Source organism: Acaromyces ingoldii, assembly GCF_003144295.1.
Source record: "Acaromyces ingoldii strain MCA 4198 unplaced genomic scaffold FA10scaffold_1, whole genome shotgun sequence".
In the NCBI taxonomy this organism is placed as follows: domain Eukaryota; kingdom Fungi; phylum Basidiomycota; class Exobasidiomycetes; order Exobasidiales; family Cryptobasidiaceae; genus Acaromyces; species Acaromyces ingoldii.
In genome coordinates, this window is record NW_020290247.1 from 1,650,178 (window position 1) to 1,669,968 (window position 19,791).

General features: G+C 58.2%; 7 protein-coding genes across 7 annotated transcripts; 3 read left to right on the forward strand and 4 right to left on the reverse strand.

Moving 5' to 3' along the window:
- Positions 1-124: 124 nt before the first annotated feature.
- Positions 125-6,118, forward strand: FA10DRAFT_273834 (hypothetical protein). The gene is made up of 2 exons (XM_025523186.1): positions 125-936; positions 1,021-6,118. The coding sequence occupies exons 1-2, from the start codon at positions 226-228 to the stop codon at positions 5,725-5,727; spliced, it is 5,418 nt and encodes a 1,805-aa protein (XP_025380451.1). The 5' UTR covers positions 125-225; the 3' UTR covers positions 5,728-6,118.
- Positions 5,829-9,284, reverse strand: FA10DRAFT_263928 (hypothetical protein). The gene is made up of 5 exons (XM_025520434.1): positions 8,285-9,284; positions 8,017-8,232; positions 7,760-7,958; positions 6,183-7,704; positions 5,829-6,119 (listed from the first exon to the last, which is right to left on the reverse strand). Exons 1-5 carry the CDS (start codon positions 9,167-9,169, stop codon positions 5,996-5,998), a joined length of 2,946 nt encoding a protein of 981 aa, XP_025380452.1. The 5' UTR covers positions 9,170-9,284; the 3' UTR covers positions 5,829-5,995.
- A 169-nt stretch (positions 9,285-9,453) lies between these two features.
- On the forward strand, positions 9,454-10,332 carry FA10DRAFT_298663 (hypothetical protein; the record flags this gene model as incomplete). Its single annotated transcript, XM_025524624.1, has 3 exons — positions 9,454-9,629; positions 9,696-9,777; positions 9,848-10,332. The coding sequence occupies 3 exons, from the start codon at positions 9,454-9,456 to the stop codon at positions 9,878-9,880; spliced, it is 291 nt and encodes a 96-aa protein (XP_025380453.1). The 3' UTR covers positions 9,881-10,332.
- Positions 10,333-10,510: 178 nt separating this feature from the next.
- Positions 10,511-12,828, reverse strand: FA10DRAFT_263929 (acetyl-CoA synthetase-like protein). Its single transcript, XM_025520435.1, has 2 exons — positions 11,929-12,828; positions 10,511-11,850 (listed from the first exon to the last, which is right to left on the reverse strand). The coding sequence occupies exons 1-2, from the start codon at positions 12,706-12,708 to the stop codon at positions 10,558-10,560; spliced, it is 2,073 nt and encodes a 690-aa protein (XP_025380454.1). The 5' UTR covers positions 12,709-12,828; the 3' UTR covers positions 10,511-10,557.
- A 393-nt stretch (positions 12,829-13,221) lies between these two features.
- FA10DRAFT_225974 (glycosyltransferase family 39 protein) lies at positions 13,222-15,459 on the reverse strand (the record flags this gene model as incomplete). Its single annotated transcript, XM_025518666.1, has 3 exons — positions 13,222-15,084; positions 15,144-15,311; positions 15,388-15,459. Coding segments are annotated over 3 exons (2,103 nt in total), but the record flags the coding sequence as incomplete, so codon positions are not given.
- A 1,131-nt stretch (positions 15,460-16,590) lies between these two features.
- FA10DRAFT_247424 (Mov34-domain-containing protein) lies at positions 16,591-17,766 on the forward strand (the record flags this gene model as incomplete). The annotated part of the gene is made up of 3 exons (XM_025519452.1): positions 16,591-16,634; positions 16,710-17,156; positions 17,230-17,766. Exons 1-3 carry the CDS (start codon positions 16,614-16,616, stop codon positions 17,764-17,766), a joined length of 1,005 nt encoding a protein of 334 aa, XP_025380456.1. The 5' UTR covers positions 16,591-16,613.
- A 136-nt stretch (positions 17,767-17,902) lies between these two features.
- On the reverse strand, positions 17,903-19,721 carry FA10DRAFT_298667 (S-adenosyl-L-methionine-dependent methyltransferase; the record flags this gene model as incomplete). The annotated part of the gene is made up of 2 exons (XM_025524625.1): positions 18,003-19,721; positions 17,903-17,938 (listed from the first exon to the last, which is right to left on the reverse strand). The coding sequence occupies exons 1-2, from the start codon at positions 19,683-19,685 to the stop codon at positions 17,903-17,905; spliced, it is 1,719 nt and encodes a 572-aa protein (XP_025380457.1). The 5' UTR covers positions 19,686-19,721.
- Positions 19,722-19,791: the final 70 nt, after the last annotated feature.

A 19,791-nucleotide genomic window follows, 5' to 3' on the forward strand; every position in this document is an offset into this window, starting at 1 on the left:
TCGCTCTCCAATTTTCGCATTTTAAAAAGTTGAAGAGACGGGCCAACACGTGACTGTTTCCTTACATAAGCTGAGAGCCTCACTCTCAGGACATATGGGTGGCATGGATATAAGCATCCCCTCCCTTTGATCGACCTCTCTCACACGATCGACCAATGTGTCACAGAACCATACCGGCTCCCCTCTCCTGGCCGTGCTGACTGTCGAGAGAGGAAACGAGCAACGATGTCTTTTTCGACATCGCCGCCGGCGCCTCCGCCGTCGGACGACGCGTCGTCGTTGCCTACAGCATCAACATCCAAGGTGAATCCAGAGCCTCTGTCGAACGGCACTGCGCCCGGGCCCAAGAAGAAGCGGCGGCGGCTCGAGGACCTTAGCTTCTCCAGTCCTGGACCAGCATTCTCTTCCCATACCAATTCGACAGATGAGGATGAGAGTCCCAGCGATGCCAGGGAGCCCAGCAACAATGACGATGAAGAGGAGATGCGGAAGAGGTTGCTGGCGAGGCGGGCCCGAAGGAGTCTGCTGGCCAGTCAAAGAGAGGTAGCCGCCAATACGGCCAAGGCTGCCCATGCCATCCCGTCTTATCCCTCTACCGCCGCCGCCAGCAGTTCCTCCTCCGCCCCGGCAACGGCAACGTCGAATTCGACAACGACGCCTTCTTCCGCGTCGGGCTCCCCCGGTCCCTTGTTGCAGCGCGTGGCATCGCACGGACCCAAATCAAAACCGAGACGCTCTGCCTCTGCTGCTACTAAGGCACCGATACAAGAGGGAAAGGGAGAGAAGGTGGCAAGCGCGACGCTGCGGGACAGGCGATCATTGCGACTGCAGGAAAAGAGGAGAGAACTGGACGCGATTCACTCAGATCACGACATGCTCGTCCGCGAGCTTTTCCACCTGACAAAATTTGTGACCTACATAGGCTACGATCCAGAGGTAAGCAAGGCCGTATATATCTCTGCCCGACAAGGGCGTGCTTTGCAAAAAAGAGGTCCTAACTTTACAATGGCCTTCACACAGATAGCACGCAAAGACACTACCGACGTCTTTGAGAGGTTTCGAATGGAGTATGATTTGGCAGCCCGCTTATCCCACCAGGGCGGCGACGGCGGCGGCGGTGCTGCGGGGAGTCAGAGGGGCGAGCGGAGGAATACGAGGAGAGTCTTGAATGCGAAGCGAAGTGACCTCGCTCTACCATCCACCACTGTCAAGAGGTCGCCTGTCAAGCGAATCTCGATGGACGACGTCGTCTCCAAGGTCAATGGCAAGGGTAAGGACAAGGGCAAAGGCAAGGCAGCTGTGCCGCCGAAGCAGAACAATCCACGCAAGCGGAAACCGCCTGCAGGCTCAAGACGTTCACCAGGCTCAGACTCGAGCTCTTCTCTGTCCTCGTCATCATCCTCATCATCGTCTTCGTCTTCGTCGTCATCGTCATCGTCATCGGCCTCGAGCTCAGACTCAGATCAGGATGAAACGCCTCGCCCGAAGAAGGGCAAGCAAATTAAACGAATAGGCACAGCAGCAAGACGAAGGCCGCCTCGCTATGTCCCACGGCCCCCTGTTACCATCGAGCGTATCGACGGCGTGCCACGACTTCGGGTCATGGCCCCTCACCAGCTACCCCGAGCTCCTCAATACGGCTCTTCCCTCCACTCTTACCTTCATTCGCACATCTTTTCGGGCGATCTGAGCCACTCTGGCGACTTTGAAGTCATCACGCCCAGGCAGCAGCAAGAGCGCGAGGCACGCGACGTGAACCTTTACCGGCGCATCGACGAGCTGAAGAGCCAGGGTCTTCTGACAGGAGACAGTGGCGTCAGTCCTCGGCTGCTCAAGCAGCAGGGCCCAGCGCGCAGACCGACACAGTGGGACTCGCTCCTCCAGTCGATCTCGCACCGCGCGCACAAGCAGCGGATCGAGACGAGGGCACGCATGGCCCTAGCCAAGCGGGTTGGTCGGATGGTCGTTGCTTACTGGGACGAACGGCTAGGGAGGGGCGAGAAGCAGCGCAAGGCAGAAGAGAGGCGATTGCGCCAGCTGGCCAAGTGGACCGTTCGAGAGGTCATGAAGCACTGGAAGCTGGCTGTGAATGTCGTCAAGGCAACGAGGCAGAAGCTAGAGAAGGAGGAGAAAGATCGTGCAGGCCGGGAGCAGCTGAAGAAGGTGCTCGAACAGAGCCAGGAGATGCTGGGCAAACAGCAGAGGGACCTGCTGGGAAACGACGACTCGGAGTCGAGCCAATCTGACCTCAGCGAGGATGAGGACGAAGACGAGTCTGAAAGCGACGAGAGCATGGTCGAGAGTGAAGGGGAGGAGGTGTCACTGGAGAGCCAAGAGAGCGAGTTGGAGGAGGACGTCGAAGAGGAGAGTGAGGGCGAGGAGAGAGAGGTCAAAGTGGCGGCCATTGACACAATGCAAGTCGACGATGACGCATACAGAACCCCTGCTCCGCCTGCTCCAGCAGTAAATAATGGCACGTCTACTGCCAACGGCTTCGCAGCACGATCAGAGGACCGCGCGGATGACGACGACATGGGTGAGCTAGGAGAGGACGACGACGATGAAGAAGAAGACGCAGTCCTCTTAGTCGGCGGCGGCTCCCACCTCAGCCCTTCAAAGCGAAGTTTAACCTCGCCACTTACCCCGTCTTTGCGCACCAACGGTCACCTCGAGTCCAATGGAAGCAATGTTGAGGTTGAAAGCCGAAGTCGGCGGACGATACGCAAAAGTGACAAGTTCGAAGCTCTCAAAGCGGCCGCTTCAAAGGCTGATGAGGCCGATGCGGACGACGTCGAGTTTGTCGCCGTCAATGACGCCGCGTTGGATGAGGATGCCGAGCTGGAGCGAAAAATGTGGGAGGAGGACAGTGGCGCGGACGATGACGATGAAGAGCTCAATGAAGACGCAACGATGCCCATCGAGGAGCTCATGAAGAAGTACGGCTATGGCGGGATGAAGAGCGAGGCCAGCGAAGAGGAGGAAGCCAGCGCAGAGGATGAGGCAGACAACAAGCTGACAAGCAGCCCGAAGATCGCCGAGATTGACTCGGAACACACGCCCTCAAGAGAAGGGACTGAGGAGGAGTCGAGAGACAGGTCGATGAGCCGGCTGTCTTCGAAGGAAGGCTTTCCTTCGCGAGAGGGTTCATCGGCGAGAGACCAGGGAAGCAAGATCAGACCGCCATTTCTCCTCCGCGGCACTCTTCGTCCATATCAGCAAATTGGGTTCGAATGGCTGGCTAATCTTTATGCCAATGGAGCAAATGGTATCCTGGCCGACGAGATGGGCCTAGGGAAGACAATTCAGACCATTGCTCTACTCGGACACTTGGCATGCGACAAGGGCGTCTGGGGTCCTCACCTCGTCGTTGCCCCCACCTCGGTCATGCTGAACTGGGAGGTCGAGTTCAAGAAGTTTCTCCCCGGCTTCAAGATCCTCTCGTACTACGGTTCTCAACGTGAGCGCAAGGAGAAACGCAGGGGCTGGAACTCGGAGAACAGCTTCAATGTCTGCATCACATCGTACCAACTTGTCCTGGCCGACCAGCACATCTTTCGGCGCAAGCCTTGGGTCTATCTCATTCTCGACGAGGCGCATCATATCAAGAACTTCCGATCCCAGCGCTGGCAGACACTGTTGGGCTTCAATTCGCAGAGGAGGCTCTTGCTCACGGGAACGCCACTGCAGAACAATCTCATGGACCTGTGGAGTCTCATGTACTTCCTCATGCCCAATGGTCTGACCAGCGAAGGAACAGGATTCGCCAACATGAAGGACTTTCAAGATTGGTTCTCCAATCCTCTTGACAAGGCCGTCGAGCGTGGAGAGGCCGAGATGGACGCTGAGACGAGGGGGATGGTGTCGAAGCTGCATACGCTTCTGAGGCCGTACTTGCTTCGACGGCTCAAGAGCGAGGTCGAGAAAGAACTCCCTCGGAAATACGAGCACGTCATCCATTGTCGATTGTCGAAACGGCAACGCTTCCTGTACAACGACTTCATGTCACGGGCCAAGACACGGGAGAGCCTGGCATCGGGCAACTACCTGAGCATCATCAATTGCCTCATGCAGCTTCGGAAGGTCTGCAACCATCCTGATCTCTTCGAGGTCAGACCTATCGTCACGAGCTTCGCCATGGATAAGGGCGTGGCGGCAGAGTTCGAGATTAAGGACCTGCTCGTCAGGAGGGAGCTGCTGAGAGAAGAGGAGGACGAACGCGTTAGCTTGGATCTGGGCCTGACGCAGCGCGAGCATCTATCGCAGGTCTCGACCAGGAGCCTAAAAAAGCTGGACGCTCACGACCAGCTCATTCAGACGCGCGGGCGAGGGGCTGCCGAGGAGCCAAGGGAGGTTGACGCTTCTACCATAGTGAGCTTCCAGAGGACGATCGACCAGCGTCGACGCTGCGAACAGGCAAGGAAATGGAAGCATATGGCCGACGTCAGCCACGAGCGCTGCCGAAATCACCAGCCATTCTTTGGGAGCGACGGCCTGGACCTCATTTCCAGACTCGGGAATCGAAGCCACCTCCTGCCCCTTGACATTGCTGAGAAGGATCGCCGAGGCGCCCTCAACCGATGCGACACGGCCTGCAGAGCAGTGCTCTCATACCAGCAACGGGAAGAGCAGTACGCCGATGTTATTGACCGTTTCGCATTCGTGACACCTCCAGCTGTTGCTCTCGACGTCGCTCGCCTTGCCCTTGGCGCAAATCGGAGCCAAGAGCTCCAGCAGCTCGACGATGGCATCCTTCACCGTTCAGCAGTCAAGCTGCAGATCGCCTTTCCCGACGCATTCCTCCTCCAGTACGACTGCGGCAAGCTCCAAGAGCTAGATGTGCTCATGCGTCGCTTGAAAGCGGGTGGGCATCGCATCTTGATTTTCACACAGATGACGCGCGTATTGGACATCCTCGAGGCCTGGCTCAACCTGCAAGGATACCTCTACCTCCGCCTTGATGGTGCAACGAAGCTCGAGCAGCGTCAAGGCCTGACAGAGAAGTTCAACCGAGACGACAGAATCATGGCTTTCATCCTCTCGACACGCTCCGGTGGATTGGGCATCAATCTCACAGGGGCTGACACGGTCCTCTTCTGGGACCTCGACTGGAATTTTCAGATCGAGGCGCAGTGCATGGATCGTGCGCACCGGATTGGCCAGACGAGGGATGTGCATATCTACCGCTTCGTCAGCCGGCACACGATTGAGGAGAACATGCTGCGCAAGTCGAATCAAAAGCGCCTGCTCGACAGCATGGTCATTCAACAGGGCGATTTCACTTTCGAGGGCCTCATGAGTCACCTGTCGGGAGGAGCGGGAGGAAAGGAGAAGGAGAGCTGGATCGAAGGACTATTCGACGAGGGTGGTGAGAGTATCGCAGGCGTCAAGATTGGGACCATTAAAGAGCCTGCCAATGGCAAGAAAATCGAGAGGGCCATGGATGAAGTCGAGGATGAGGAAGATGCAGAAGCGGCCAAGGCCGCAAGGCAAGAGATGAACCTCGACTCGGACGATTTCATCGCTGAAGGCGCCCCTCCTCGAGCGGAGGAGGGAGGACAAGAGCAACAGCAGCAGCAGCAGCAGCAGCTAGAGCAAGAGAACAGTGAGCTGCGTGAAGGCCACGAAGATCGTGAGAACGTAGAGGACGAGGACGATGAAGGAGGGACGATCGACGATTATTTGCTCAACTACGTAAACCGCGATTGGGAGCACTTTAGCCAGATCTGAACTCATGTTCCGGGCCTTCATGAGATTGATAGCAAGCTGTACGATACGCATAAGCACTCAGAACTTGAAAGGAAAAAGAAATCCTGCTTCCTCTAGCTCGACGACGTCTTCTACAAATGACAGTGAAGAAGTGTAAGCCGCCTACCTTTCGGCGGAGAGATCGTTTCCCTTCTTCTCGCGTCATAGTCGCCGAGTACAGGGAAGAGAGGAAAAGGTCCATAGTATTGATATCAATTCTGCAAGCACAGAGGGTCAAAATCTTGTGCGTTCAGTCCATGAGGTCGACGCCGGTGGGCGTGGAAATTGCGACCACCCTTGCGCCGTATTGAAAGGGATCGCCATCATACGCTACCATCTCTTGTTTGGAGTCGAGATCGAGGATGTCCAGGATACTGTAGATGGGTTTCGAGTCAGCAATGCCCGTCAGGTCAAGAGAAGAAGTATCATTTACTGACTCAGAAGACATCAACGCGAGGGACTCTTGCCGGCTCAGCCCCGCCTGTTCGCCCGCCTGGACCGTATCCCAAAGCAGTGTCATGGCCTGCCAACTTTCTTCTAGGCTCATCCCAACCCTGACACCGGCCTCTTTGAGCTTTTTGAGCAACGACGACTCTTTAGACGCGGCGTAGTGACCATCAATGACGACGCCCCTCTTGGCATCAAAAATTCTCGGCCAAGAGAAAGGGCTCGTCAGCACAGCAATGTTGTGCTCCGCGAGCCTCTCTGGAATCTTGCCGTAGGAGGCTTCCTCCGCGGACGAAAGGACGAGCCTGAGCTTTTTACCGAATTTCTTGTCATGTTGAATCTTGGTGTGAATGAGCTGGTCGATGACCTCGGCTTTGGCAACCTCGACGATGAGTGGTAAAGTTCCGTTGGACACTCGAGCCCACTCGTCGGAGGTAGCGTCCTTCTTCGGGTTGAGAAGAGACCGTCGAAGTGCTGTGATTTGTTGCGAGACCGTCAAGGCCTTCTCATCGCTTGCCTGCCAGTGGTCAATCGTGATGTAAAGAGCCACCTCCGATTTCCGAAGAGAACCTTTGTCGAAAAGACTGGTCGCGCCAGCGTCGAAATGCACAGCAACACCTTGGAGGGGACCTGTTCCGTCGCTGAGCGGGTGCGAGACAACCGTCCTCACGCCACTTGCATGGGCGCGTCGAAGGTCGTTACCTCCGAAGCGGAGCCCATCGACGGCTCGAGGAATGAAAGTGCTGTCGTCGAATTTGCCAGAAGAGTAGCCATCACCCGCCGAAGGTTCTGGCATGATGTCGGCAAGGCCCAAAGGAGACCCGAAGGCAACAGCGCCGGGGATAAGTGTGCCTCCATTGAGGTTGATCGCCCGATTCGCCGACCCAGTACTAGGACAGAGAGATGAATCGTGCGCTACGCAGACGACCTGTCCTTCCTCGATAAGGACGGAGAGCGGGGCCGCATCGTTTCCGCTTTGCGCAGTCACCTTTCGTGCGCCTTTCTCTCCGTCGAGCGAATACACCTGACTGACATTGCTGAATGCAACGCTTGCGACCTTCGTCTTTGCGACAGGAAAAGCCGGCTCTTCCCAAGCGATGATTTCTGGACGTGACACCGAGACGCGCTTGATCTCTTCTGTGAAGTTGGCCTGTTTTGGCGTTTTTGCCTCAAAGCTAGAGCCCGACAGCGTGTCGTGGCCGATCTTTCTCTTTTGGACAACACCGTCGATGAGAACCTCCACGGGTGAGGCACCCAGGGCAAGCGGATGCTTGTCCCAAAGGACGAGATCGGCATCGAAGCCTTCTTTGGCCTGCCCGATGCGATGGTCGAGCCCGAGTGTGATGGCCGCGTTGGATGTTACCGCACGGAGCGCTTTTCCCGCCGACAGGCCGAAGTGGTGAGCCTGCGCTGCCTGGGCAAGAACCCTCCTCGAATCGGTCACGGGATGGTCACTCTTGATGTTCACTGTGAAGTTCTCTTGAGCTAGGATAGCGGGCGCGAATGGAGAGCCTGGAGCGACGTGATGTCAGTGGCGCCCGCTGAGATGCCAGAACGGTCGACTCACCGAAGTAAGATTCCATCTTGTAGTCTGCGTTCAAACTGAACAGGGCGATTGCAGGTGGACCTCCGTATGCCTTCTTGAGGAGATCAGGTACGAGGTACGTCTCGTGAGCATGGTGAAAGGCCGTGAGGTGAAAGCGGAACTCGTTGGTATGTGCCACAAATGACGTTAGATCGGCAACGGTGTAACAGTGCGTGTTGAGCTTCATCTCGAAGTTGTCAGTGACTAACAACTTTGTTGGAAGGCAGACGATTACTCACCTTGACCTTGCCGCGAAGTAGGGCGACCACGGCCTCGAGTTCAAGTTCGTCAGGGAATTCTGCTTCTGCCTCGCTCCTCACTCGTCCGAGGCCGGCGCAGAAATCATCCTGTTTCTGCTTGAGTGAACGAGCCTTTTCGAAAAGCTGGCGCCATGCCAGAGCTTCGTCCATGCGAGTCTGTTTGTAGACCCGCCTCGGGTTCTCGCCGCAAGCCATCTGACGATTGCATTCAGGATGAGATCGGATTAGATATAGGAAGCTGTCTCACCTTCATGTGACGCCAGCTGCTTGAGAGATCTTCTCTCTGCATGCCCGTCTCGGGCGAATAGAGGCCGTTCCTTCCGTCTTCAAACAGCGCTTCTCCGGGAAGCGTTAGCGACGTTGGTGGATCAACAACCCGAGACCATGCGCCGGATCGAGCAGCGTTTTGGCCAAGGCGTCCGAACTTGATCGGAAAAGCTTGTCCACCCACGTTGTTGGCGCTTCCAGGAAGGGCGAGGCCTGTCGTGACTCCGCCTGATGCGATGGAAGTAAAGGACCAATCTTGGGCCGACAGTGCATCAATGGAACGGAGTGCGGGCGTCGTGGGACTTTTGTGCGAATTGGTGTCTGCATTGCTTCGCAGATCTGGAAGAATCCCGACTCCACTGTGGACATGCACATCGATGATGCCCGGCGACATCCATCGGCCTTTGCCCTCGATGTGCTTGATGTCTTTGCGATTGGTAAAATGCTTAGCACCCGTCTTTTCGATGGTCTTGATGATACCTTCTTCAACAAAGACGTCAACGCCATCCAGAACCTCGCCAAACTCGTCCCCGTCCACCGGCTTGCCAGTCCAGAGTTTGACGTTCCGGATCAACACGGCAGGCGAGTCCTCGATTGCGCGATCGGATTTGGCCCGCTTCGAGAAGTCGGTTGGCGGGCCGACAGGGGCCTTGATGGCATCGCAGCGGGCCTGCGCTGCTACGAACCTAGCCGATTGGCGCAGTGCTGTTCCAGAAGCGCCGTTCGGCGTCTTGATCGTGAGATTGGGAGCAAAAGAGAGAAAAGAAGATGCGATGAGCGCGACGACGACGAGGCCCACGAGCCTGCGAAAGGAACGCTGTCGTTCTCCCCGCTCTTCTCCAAGAAAGAGAAATTTCTCGCTCATGTTTCTAGATGCCAACGATGATGTCGAAAGCGATGGTGTTGGTGCTAGGGGTGACGGCGCTCTCTGATGTGGCATCAGTGACGAAGCAACCTCATATGACCCCTTCCTCGGTAGGCGTACAGGTCCGAACCCTTCTAGCGGGCTTTGATGAAATGAGCTCTAAAAAGCTTCTGGCCCGTGCGAGCTCCTTCACGTGAATCTCGCCAGCTTGGCCTTCGCCTGTGAACCCCCCTCCACGGATCCTGCCGCGCCCTCCAATCCCACTACAGAGCAGCAGGGAAACGATGGCGGACCACCAAGAGAACCCCTCTACCACCTCGAGCATGGTGGGATCGACGAACCTTCCGGTTCTGCAGCCCGTCGCGTCGGCCGACGACGGCGGCATTTCTTCCTTTGGCGCAGAGGTCGACGCGGCGGGACAGAAGGCGCTTGCAGAGATGGAGCAGCGGGTCGCAGCAAAGTGGGTGGGCATTCCATCAGATCTGAAGTGTGGAAGCTGACCGGCGAGTGTCGGCGCTTGTACCAGGGCCAGCGAGGTACAGAGCAAGGCATCGGAGCTACAAGAGCTCGAGCAACGACTCGCAGCCGCCGAGCGCAAAAAGGCAGAGGTGAGCCGCCTTCTCCCCTCTCTTTGCTCCTCTATCCACCGAGCTGACCATTGATGCGCCTTGATTGCAGCTCGAGGCAAAGGGAGTACAAATGGGACCATGAGCTAGCCGTGGTAATCAAATGGCACAATTCATCTGTACCTACCGGCGTGTTAATCCACCTCTGCTACGCCCTCGCGTGTCTCTTTCGGCACATCACCTCAACTCTCTGTCTGTCCATGTAGCTTTCCTCAGGCGCAAGGGACACACGTACAAAAGATCGGCCTGCACGCATTGCTCGACGGAGGGTAGATGCAAAGAAAGATAGATGAGAATATCAGGACGAGAGAACGTCACTTCTTTGCCCCGAGTCTCCGAGATGGTGCTCCGGAACTTGACGTCAGAAGGTTACGTCCTAGGGAGGATTTAGATTTATTTCGCTCCTGATCAACCTATCTCTCGGGCCCATGGATTGTCTTGCTCGACAGGAGCAGTGGCTTCGTGCCGATCTTGACAGGGCAATCTGGACCGGGCAGCAGGGACAGGGTCAATAGAAAGGAGAAGCGTGAAGGGAGCGCGGGACAGTGACGCCGAGGCAGGATACGGATCTCCCTGGGCTGAGAAACAGAGCCAGGCAACCCTCCGCTCATGTCAGTTCGGGCGATATATTCCCATTCTCCTCATTTGGGGTGCTCGGTCTCAAAAAGCAGATGTAGGAATTCTTTTGTATTTCACAGCATGACCGAGCGTAAAGATTGAAGAGGACGATCTACGCCATACGTATATTGAACTTTCACTAACTCAAAGCTTGGCTGAGGCGCCATTGCTCTGGGCGTAGAGGTCATCAAGGTCCTTTTTCAAGAGCTTGGCTGCGTCTTGCCGCTTGACCTTGAACGTGGGCGTCAGGAGGCCGTTTTCGATGCTGAAAGGATCCATTCGCAGCTTGAGCGCCTTTGGAATCTCAAAGCCACGGAGCTTGTGCTGGCGCCCAATTTTTGCCAGCTCGTCCAGGAAAGACTTGGCAACCTTGGGTTCTTGGCACGCCTTCTCGAGCCCCTCCAGGTCCGTTGGCGCGATTTGTCTGCCCACAATCGCCGACACCCATGGCGCGAATGGGTCTGGCTCCGGCACGGCGATGGCGACGGTGTGCGACTCCCTCGAGTCGGCGTAGAGCCAGAACTGAGCAAGGAGCTTGTGGGCGGCGAACTTCTGCTCGACGTTTTCAATGGCAATGTACTCGCCCTGCGACGTCTTGACGAGATTCTTGACACGGTCGATGATGCTCACCCGGCCAGCCTCGTCGATTGAGGCCACGTCACCGCTGTGAAGCCATCCTTCCTCGTCAATCGTCTCCTTGGTCTTTGCCTCGTCCTTCAGGTAGCCAGGGAAGACTGTCTGGCCACGCGACAGGAGCTCTCCGCGGGGGAAGGGCTTGTCCTGCGCCGTGTAGCCGAGCTCGGGGCAATCACGAAGCTTGATCTCGATGCCGCTAAGAGGGGGGCCGCAGTTGCCGACGACCTTGTCGCCCGGGTTCATGAGGACGCAGATGCCGGAGTTCTCCGTCTGGCCGTATCCCTCACGAACCTCGCAGCTGAAGCACACGCGGAGCAGCTTGATGACATCGGGTCGGATGGGAGCGCTGCCCGTGAGCATGAGCTTGACCCGTCCGCCCAGGACGTCGCGGACCTTGCGGAAGACGAGGCGGTCGTAGAAGGCGTGCGTCAATGTCGCGTCCTTGTCGTGGTTGGCCAGCTTGGCGTTGATGGCCGTGCGCAGCAGCTTGCCCTTGAGACCTGGTCCATCAGCCTGTGCAGAGATGAGACCGGCGATGCGGTTGAAGACACGGGGGACACCGGGGAAGAAGGTGGGCTTGAGGATGCCGGCATCCTCGACCAGACGGGTGACGTCTCCCGAAAAGAAACCGATGGAGCCACCCATGCGGAGCATGGCAGCCTCAAGGATACGCTCGTAAATGTGGGCCAGTGGCAAGTAGGAGAGCATCATCTCTGGCGGGTACTCGTCAAAGTAATTGAGGAAGAGGCCTCCAGAGTAAGCCAACTGGGCATGGGTGATGATGGCTGCCTTGGGGTGACCCTAAGGGAGAGAGACAAACAAACAGACAGATTAGCCTTGTATGCGCTTATTCACTAGGCGCATGGGCATGATTCTCACCGTGGTGCCACTGGTATAGCAGAGTGCGGCGGTCTCCTTGTTGTCCGTGGGAGGGGTGTGGCCGACGAGGTTCTTACGGCCAAGCTCGATGAGGTCGTTCCAAGAGACAAGAGTGATGCCCTTGGATGCGGCCCACTGCTCAGCCACCTGGCTTCCCTCGAGCTCACCAGGTCTGCGCGGGCTGAAGCTGCGCGAGTCGACGAGAACGATCGTCTTGAGCTTTGGCAGCTCGGCGGCACCGTTGAGCAGACTTGCGAGATGCGAAGACGTGGTGAAGCACACCCTCGACTCGGAGTGGTTGAGCACGTAGTGGGCCGAGGCGTCGTCGTAGCTGTCGTACAGCGACACGACCTGGCGCGAGTAGGCGACCGAGGCCTGGTCGATGATCTGGAACTCGGGCCTGTTCTGCAGCCAGATGGCCGTCATCCAGTGAGTATGACCGACTCCCTCGCCCAGCTTGCCCTCCTGAAGCAGCTTTGTGAGACCACTGCCCACAGCTGTGCGGAGCTCCTCGACCTGGGCGTAGGTGAGCCACTCAAAGTGCTTGGCAAAGTCGCCCGTGTTGCTGTCCCAAGGTCGGTGGCCCAGACACGGAAGGTTGGGCGACTTTTGGCGGCCGACGGAAAAGACATCGTACGTCGTCTCTTGTGTCGTCAGGTCGGGCCTCGTTGCGTTGCGCCAGATGGGCGTGTACCCTGGCCGCTCAGTTCCGGGCACGGGCAGCGCCTGCACGTCGACCGGCCACTTTTCAACCTTTTCAGGAAAGTGTGTGATGACCATGGTGGGAGAGGCTTTGCTTGAGACGGAAGAGAGAGGGGGACAAGGAGGTTGATGGGGGAAAGGGTTGCTCGAAAGAGGGGGTTGGTGAGGAAGAACAAGCGAGATAGCGATCGTCTCTCGGTTGGCTTGAGCCGCTTCCCCGCCCCCTCTCGCGCGCTCTCGCCCCCAGCCTCGGTCCCGGCACTCGGTAATCATAGCCTGGCCGAACCTATTTAGCCACGTGTCTGATGCGATTTGAAAGCCACAATTAGTCGCCGAGGCTTAGATTGCAACGTCACCGAGGCTTGGTGCAGCTTCCATCTCACTTTCCACAAGGTCACTTCACTACATGCACAACGACTAGCGGAACAGAGTTTCCGGGTTTGGTCATAGGCAGGGCCTGAACAAAAACGATCTTCGGTCTTGCAAAACAAATGATGATTTCCGTGGATTGCTTATAGGAGGGAGAACTTTGAGATCAGGAGCGATGGGGCTGATGCGGTGTGGTTGTGTGTTTTTGAGGCAAGCGCCAATCTAGTCCTTGATGTTCCAGCTGTGGCGCCATTTGATGCCATTGTACTTCCAGATGGGCCCGTCCATGCCCCATGCTGTGCCTCTAAAGAACCAAAAGACGCCCACGACAGTGCCGGCAATGAGGCAGAAGCTAACGTTCTTTGTCAGCTCCGAGAGCGGCGCTCTGGCTTGGGCCGATGCCGATCGGGACCTGACGCGGTAGCGGGCAGTCGACGCATTCCAGAGGAAGTGGTCGAGAAGATGGACGAGCATGAGGACGGCAAAGTAGAGGGTAGGCAGGTAGTGGTGGATGTAGCAGACACGAGCCATGATGAGAAAAGGGAGATAATGGAGGAACCATCCCAGGCCGGCAATCTTGCCCACAAAGACGAATTGGTTGAAGTCCCGAGGGCTGAGGTCGGCGTGGCGCCTCTGCATGCGGCCGAGGTACCAGAGCATCAGTGCGCAGAAGGCAATGAGGCTTGCCGACGAGGACCACCAGATGACCGGGTTGCCGATGAGGTAGTACTTGACGCTATTGTCGGCCCAGCTGTTCATTCGAAGGCCATTGAATAGCCAGGGCCAGTCGAGGGGCTTGGAAGCGAGGATGTCCTCCTTGTCGGCATCAGGGATCAGGGCATTGTTAGACGTCATCATGGCCACGTTGAGATGGATGAAGTCACGAAGGAACGGAGACCGATAGAGTTGGGCATTGCCCGTTGGCAACTTGTCGTTCCAGTGGCTCTCAATGTTCCAGTAGGTGTGGTCGTCCTTGGGATTGTTCTCCTTGTCACAGCTCACTTCAACCTGCTTCCAACCCCACTGGGGCAGCACCGCATTGGCGGCCCGCATGTAGCAGCCGAGGTTCTGGTGACGGAAGCGCAACCGCGTCGTCAGGCTCTTGATCGGGTCGCCGACTTTGCCCTTTTTTCCCGTGATCATGTCATCGACAACCTCGGCGACCCAGTAGTCGTTGGAGTCGCCCACCGTAGCATTGCCGTAGCCCGACACCTCGTAGTTCTCCTTGGTGACAGGAGCTGGGATCGTGTGGGAATGGAGGTTGCGTCCAGTCGAGTTGTGCACAAAGCGGAAGACGTCGCCGCTCTTGAACATCCGAGGCGGGTCCTCATCCTTTACCTCTGGATCTTCCCACCGTGGCGTGATAACAAAGTCGTTGTTATTGTCCTTGTAGTGGTAGCAGGTGACCTGCTGCTGCTGCGAGCCTGTTGGGTAGGTCTGGACGTGCGAATGGAGGAGACCGCCGCCGTAGCCCATATTCTTGAACGTGACCTTGCTCCCAAAGGCGGCTTCGAGGGGCGAGTGGGCAAAGTCGTTGCCTCGCAGATGAGCCTGGAAGAGGCTGCTCATCTGTGCGTCGCCGGGGCCGGACCGGCTGAGGATCATAAAGTGAAGCTTGAACGAAGCCATGTAAACCGACATTGGCACAACGATGAGGCACAAAGCTCTCGCGCACCAGTGGCGAGCATAGGTGCGCACCGGCATCTTGACATCACCGAACTTGTCCCAAAGGTCTTCGATGGTGTAGAAGCCGACGAGAGCAGTCGCAAAGAGACCGACCCACTTGACGCTGGCCACGCAGCCGATGCTGATGCCTGTGAAGGTGAGCCAGAACCACCAGGGTTCGCTAAAGCTGTGGTGCTGGTAGCTGTGGAACTTGACCAGGCCGTGTACGGTGGTGAAGGTGAAGAAGAGGAGCATCGAGTCGAGGAGGATGAAGCGGGAGATGACGAGCCAGGCATTGTCAAAGAGGACCAGGAGCGCCAACAGGTGCCTCGACCGCTTGTTCCAGCCCAGGTTGGCCGAGGTGCTGTAGGCGACGGGCACCATGAGGATGCCAAACATGGCCAAGATGACGCGCATGCCCTGTACGTTGCCTCAGCATTCATGATCTGAGACGCAATGAAAAGGTGAAGAGGACTCACCAGGTAGTTGACATCGTCGGGGTACTTTTCACCGCTCTTGAACTCAAATTGGCCATTGTAGCCCGACAGCAAGCCGGCGAGGCCGACGAGCATCTTTCCTAGCGGTGGGTGGACGTCAAAGTAGAATTCGTGCTTGAGGTAGTGGGAGCCGAACTTGCCGAAGTGGGCCTGTCCGACAGCAGCCAGCAATCACGTCAGCCTGATGCTCGACCCAAACAAAACAAAAATGACTCGGAACACGCACCTCGTCCCAGATGACAGTCGCGCTTCGCCCAATCTTCCAGAGTCGGGTGCAGAAGGAAAGAAGGAAGTAGATGCCCGTAACAAGGAAGTCATTGTCGAGGAGAGTCTTGGCAATTTCGAGCTGGGCAAAGGAGCAAGGAGTGGTCAGTTGTGCTCACTGGCAGAAGAGAAAGCGTCTCTTCTCTATGCTGGCTCACCGGTGATCTCGGAGGCTTCTCGACGGGAATGAGCTTGTCATACTTGCCAGCTCCCGGTCTTTTTTCATCTACCGATGGCGCAGGCTTGACAAGGCGGCGTGGCGGCATGGGATCCGACAGGGGCTCGATGCCGGCACGCGCATACGGGCTCAGCGACGAGTCGAGGGAGCTGTTCATGAAGGCGAGCCTCTGCTTTTCGGCAATCTTGTCCTCGCCGTACACCCCATCGTTCGGGCCGACGACTGGCGCCGAAGCCAGTGCTGGGCCAGCGACGCCATATGGATCAAAGCCACCAGCAGCAAAGCGCCTCGGCGGCTGCGAGTCGACCGAGGAGAAGTCGGTCAACGAGCCCTGGTCGGCAGCGGCAGAGGAAGAGGCCATTCGGCGCCGCGAAGAAGAGTCGTGGGAGCTCGTGCTAGTCGAGACGTCGTAGGAGTCAGATGCCATTATTCCGCTTGGTCCGGGTCCCAGTCCTGATCCTTGCCCTGCGCCTCCCGCTCGATCCGCCGGTGCAGTCAATGCTGACCCTGGCCGTGGAGAGTAGGTGGGAAGAACGGCAGATCGCTGTCCGGCCTCGTACTCTCTCACGAGCTCAAAGTCCTCCTCGGTCGGGTGATGAGCAGCGGCGGCGGCGGCGGCAGAGGCGGCGACGTGGTTCGTTGGCGAGGGCGGGCCAAAGTCGATACTGCTGTGTTCCTGTTGCTTTTGGTGTCCCGTTTGAGCATAGAGCGGCGTGGCTCTCGCTCTCTGCATTTGCGGCGGCGACGGCGGACGAACAGGCCGAGGCAGACAGGTGGGGGGGAGGGAGGCGGGCGGGTGAGCTGGCGGAACTTGGTTTCTGAATCCAGGAAGAAGAAACGAAATGAACGCAGCCACCCCGGCGCACTGCACTTTAGTGGGTGAGTGACCACCTGGTGAGTGCATGGCCGTCTTAAAATAGCCACGTGGGCCAATGTGGACGCAGAGCTAGTTATTGTACGCGCGTTCGTTTCTCGAGAACCTCCAGAACATCATCGACACACAGCGCACTATGCCGGCCACGACAGAGGAGGTGAGTTGGAGCGGCGAGTGACTCGAGCACCCTGGAATTGGAGGCTGACAGTCGGGCACACGCACACCCACACAGACGCTGGCGCTGTCGCAGACACAGGTGCATGTGCACCCGTTGGTGCTCCTGTCCGTCACCGACCATGCTTCTCGAAGTGCCGCCGGGCCTCGCAAGCGGGTGCTGGGCGTGCTCCTTGGGCAGGACAATGGCAAGTCGATCAACGTCGCCAACAGCTTTGCGGTGCCGTTTGAGGAAGACGAGGGTGCGGCAGGCAGCGGCAAGACGACGTGGTTCCTGGATCACGACTACATCGACGGCATGATGGAGATGTGCAAGAAGGTCAATGCGCGGGAGAAGATGGTTGGCTGGTACCACACGGGGCCGAGGTTACGGGCGTCGGACCAGGAGATCAACGACTTGATGAAGAAGTTCATCCCGAGACCAGTCATGGTCATTGTCGATCCCCGGACGAGGGACACGGGCATCCCCACCGATGCCTACTTTGCCGTCGAGGAGATCAAGGATGTGAGTGTGGGCTGGAGCTAAAGAGCTTTGCGCACCTTCTAACATGGCTGGTGCTTGTTTTTCTCTCACACAGGACGGCACAGCGACGCAAAAGACATTCACCCACGTCCCCTCATCGATCATCGCCGAGGAGTCGGAAGAGATTGGCGTTGAGCACCTCCTTCGCGATATCCGCGACACGACGACTGTCGGCACCCTCTCCACGCGCGTCTCGCAGCAGCTCCTCTCGCTACGAGGTCTCCAATCGAGGCTGCTCGAGATCAAAACCTACCTCGAGGCCGTCGTGCGGGGCGAGCTGCAGGTCAACCACCAGATCATCTACAACCTGCAGGACATCTTCAACCTCCTCCCCGACCTGGACAAGACCGAGACAGCCAAGAGCTTCAGCGTGGCGCAGAACGACCAGCTGCTCGTCGTCTATCTCAGCTCACTGATTCGGAGCGTGATTGCGCTGCACGGCCTCATCAACAACCGCGCCGAGAATGCACGCGAGGAGGAGGAGGAGAGCAGCGGCGGGGCTAAAAAGGAGGCTGGCGAGGCCGGGTCAGGCGCCGAGGGCAAGGAAAAGGAAAAGAAGGAGGGTGACGCCAAGACGGACGAGAAGCACTAGTTTCCTCACCCATACAAACACCACTGTAGAAATATTCACCTCTGTCTCACGCCAACCCCCCGCCCTCTTCTTCAATGCAGCAAGTCGATGAGATGATACAAGCGTCTTTGTTGTGATACTGATACAATTTGGAGTTCTATGCGTGCGACGTCTGCTGTTTCCGGCCAAAGTACTGGGTTGTGGGCGTGTCAGCGCGGCCCTCTCGCCCAAGCCACTTGTAAAGCATAGTCTCTCACCTTGTTTCTGAACTCGTTTGGGTCGGCGTCTGCCCTGACTTTGCCCTCCTTCAGGGGCTCTTTCTGCGGCGGCGGCTCGGCCTGCTTCGAGGCAGCCGCCGCCATGTGGCCGCTGGGCGCCTCAAAGGAGCCAATGGCCGCCGTCTCGTCGCCCTGCTGCCGCGCCGCACGCTGCTCCGCGTCGAGCTTCTCGAGGGTGATGAGGCGCCTGCCCCAGGTGCCAAAGTCCTGCATGGCGTGGCTCACGAGGCGAAAGTCTTGCGAGGGCGGCAGCTGCACCGGCTGCTGTTGGTACGTATCCTCGCCACTGCTGCCCTCGGTCATTGTGGGCACCCAAAAGACGAGGCGGCCACGGGGCTTGAGCAGCGTGGCCGAGAGGCGCAGCAGGTCGGCGATTAGGTCGTCGAGCGGGTACGGCTTCGACGGCGGCACGTAGTCGGGCCGCTGGTGCGAGTAGGTGCCGTCGGGCATGAGAAACGCCTCTGTGCGCTGCTTGCTCTCGTCGCGCCGGCCGAGGCGCTTGGCACCGGCACGGATCCCGTACGGTGGATCGGCGACGATGGCGTCAAAGAGGCCGCCAAAGCGCCACGGGTGCTGCGTCATGTCGCAGGCGAGACAGTCGAGGACGAGGTGCTGGACGCCATACTGGCGCGCAGAGCGCATGATGCCCGTCGAGCCATCCTTGGCGTTGACCTTGCCCTTCATCATGCGCGCATCAATGTCGCTCGCCACGACGTAGGCACCCATCTTGGCGGCCGCATAGAGCAGCGAGCCGGTGCCTGCAAAGGGGTCGTACACAATCTTGCCTGGCCCAGCGAGGGCCATGACGGCCTGGACGAGGCTCATGTGGGCCTCCATGGTCGTGTTGCCAATGTATGCGCGCTGCTTGACGTCCATGGCTGCAATCAAGTGGCGGGCACGGCCGTCTGTGACCTTGCGCGCAACATGCACGGCGAGGAGCCGCTGGCGTGGCGCCGCCACGTCGTCGCCATCGTCGTTATCGTCGCGGCCCGACCAGCCATTCTCGACGACGTAGGTGGCCGACGAGGCGAGCTCCTCTGCGGTGGCAGCCACGTGCACGGGCCTGGTCCACTCCTCAAAGTAGCCCCACTCCATGTCGGGGGCCTTCATCCGAATCGGCCCCAGGAAGTCGAGGGTGGAAGCAAAGGCCTCTATGCGCTCGAGCTGCTCGGCAGGGAACAGGGTGCGGAAGTGAGCCCAGACGGTCGCACGCCAGGAGATGTGGTCGGGGCGGTAGGGTGTCCAGCGTGAACGGACGCCGGGGTCGTGCTGCAGCGCCTCGCAGGCCTGCGCCAACGAGGGCGCCGTGACCCAGTGTGCCCAGATTGACCGGATGGACGTGGCTCGATCGGCCAGCCTCTGCGCCGCATCGTCCGAGGGGAGGTGGACGAGCATAAAGGGCCGAGACGGGTTCATGCCCAGCTGTGAGGCGGGCTCGGCGGCCGCCTGGGCTGCCTCATCAGGCATCGACGAGGCGGCCGCGGGCGCATTGATGTGCAACGGCACAAAGCAGTAGTCGATGTCGAGGTACTCGGCTGCGCTGGTAAATTCGCCCAGCCGAAAGGCCGGCTGGGGTGTGCCAAAGTTGACCAGGTAGGCGGGCCCAATGTCGCGGGGGTCCTGTCCCGGCCCCAGCCCGCGTGATCTCAGCGCCTCCTCCATCGAAATGCCTCTCTCTCTTCTCCTCTTGTCGACGTCAGGCGAGAGGAGAAAACTTCCTTTCTTTAGTCCTCTCAACACCCTTATTTTTTTTCTTCCTTTAAATTTT

Bases quoted from the DNA above. Each gene is read 5' to 3' on its own strand.
- FA10DRAFT_263928 (XM_025520434.1), bottom strand. From the start codon at position 9,169: ATGAGCGAGAAATTTCTCTTTCTTGGAGAAGAGCGGGGAGAACGACAG. The intron at 7,959-8,016 runs GTGAGTAATCGT...TTCGAGATGAAG, and splicing joins TACTTCGCGGCAAGGTCAAG to CTCAACACGCACTGTTACAC. The intron at 7,705-7,759 runs GTGAGTCGACCG...ACGTCGCTCCAG, and splicing joins CAAGATGGAATCTTACTTCG to GCTCTCCATTCGCGCCCGCT.
- FA10DRAFT_273834 (XM_025523186.1), top strand. From the start codon at position 226: ATGTCTTTTTCGACATCGCCGCCGGCGCCTCCGCCGTCGGACGACGCG. The intron at 937-1,020 runs GTAAGCAAGGCC...GCCTTCACACAG, and splicing joins ACATAGGCTACGATCCAGAG to ATAGCACGCAAAGACACTAC.
- FA10DRAFT_263929 (XM_025520435.1), bottom strand. From the start codon at position 12,708: ATGGTCATCACACACTTTCCTGAAAAGGTTGAAAAGTGGCCGGTCGAC. The intron at 11,851-11,928 runs GTGAGAATCATG...TCTCTCCCTTAG, and splicing joins GCTATACCAGTGGCACCACG to GGTCACCCCAAGGCAGCCAT.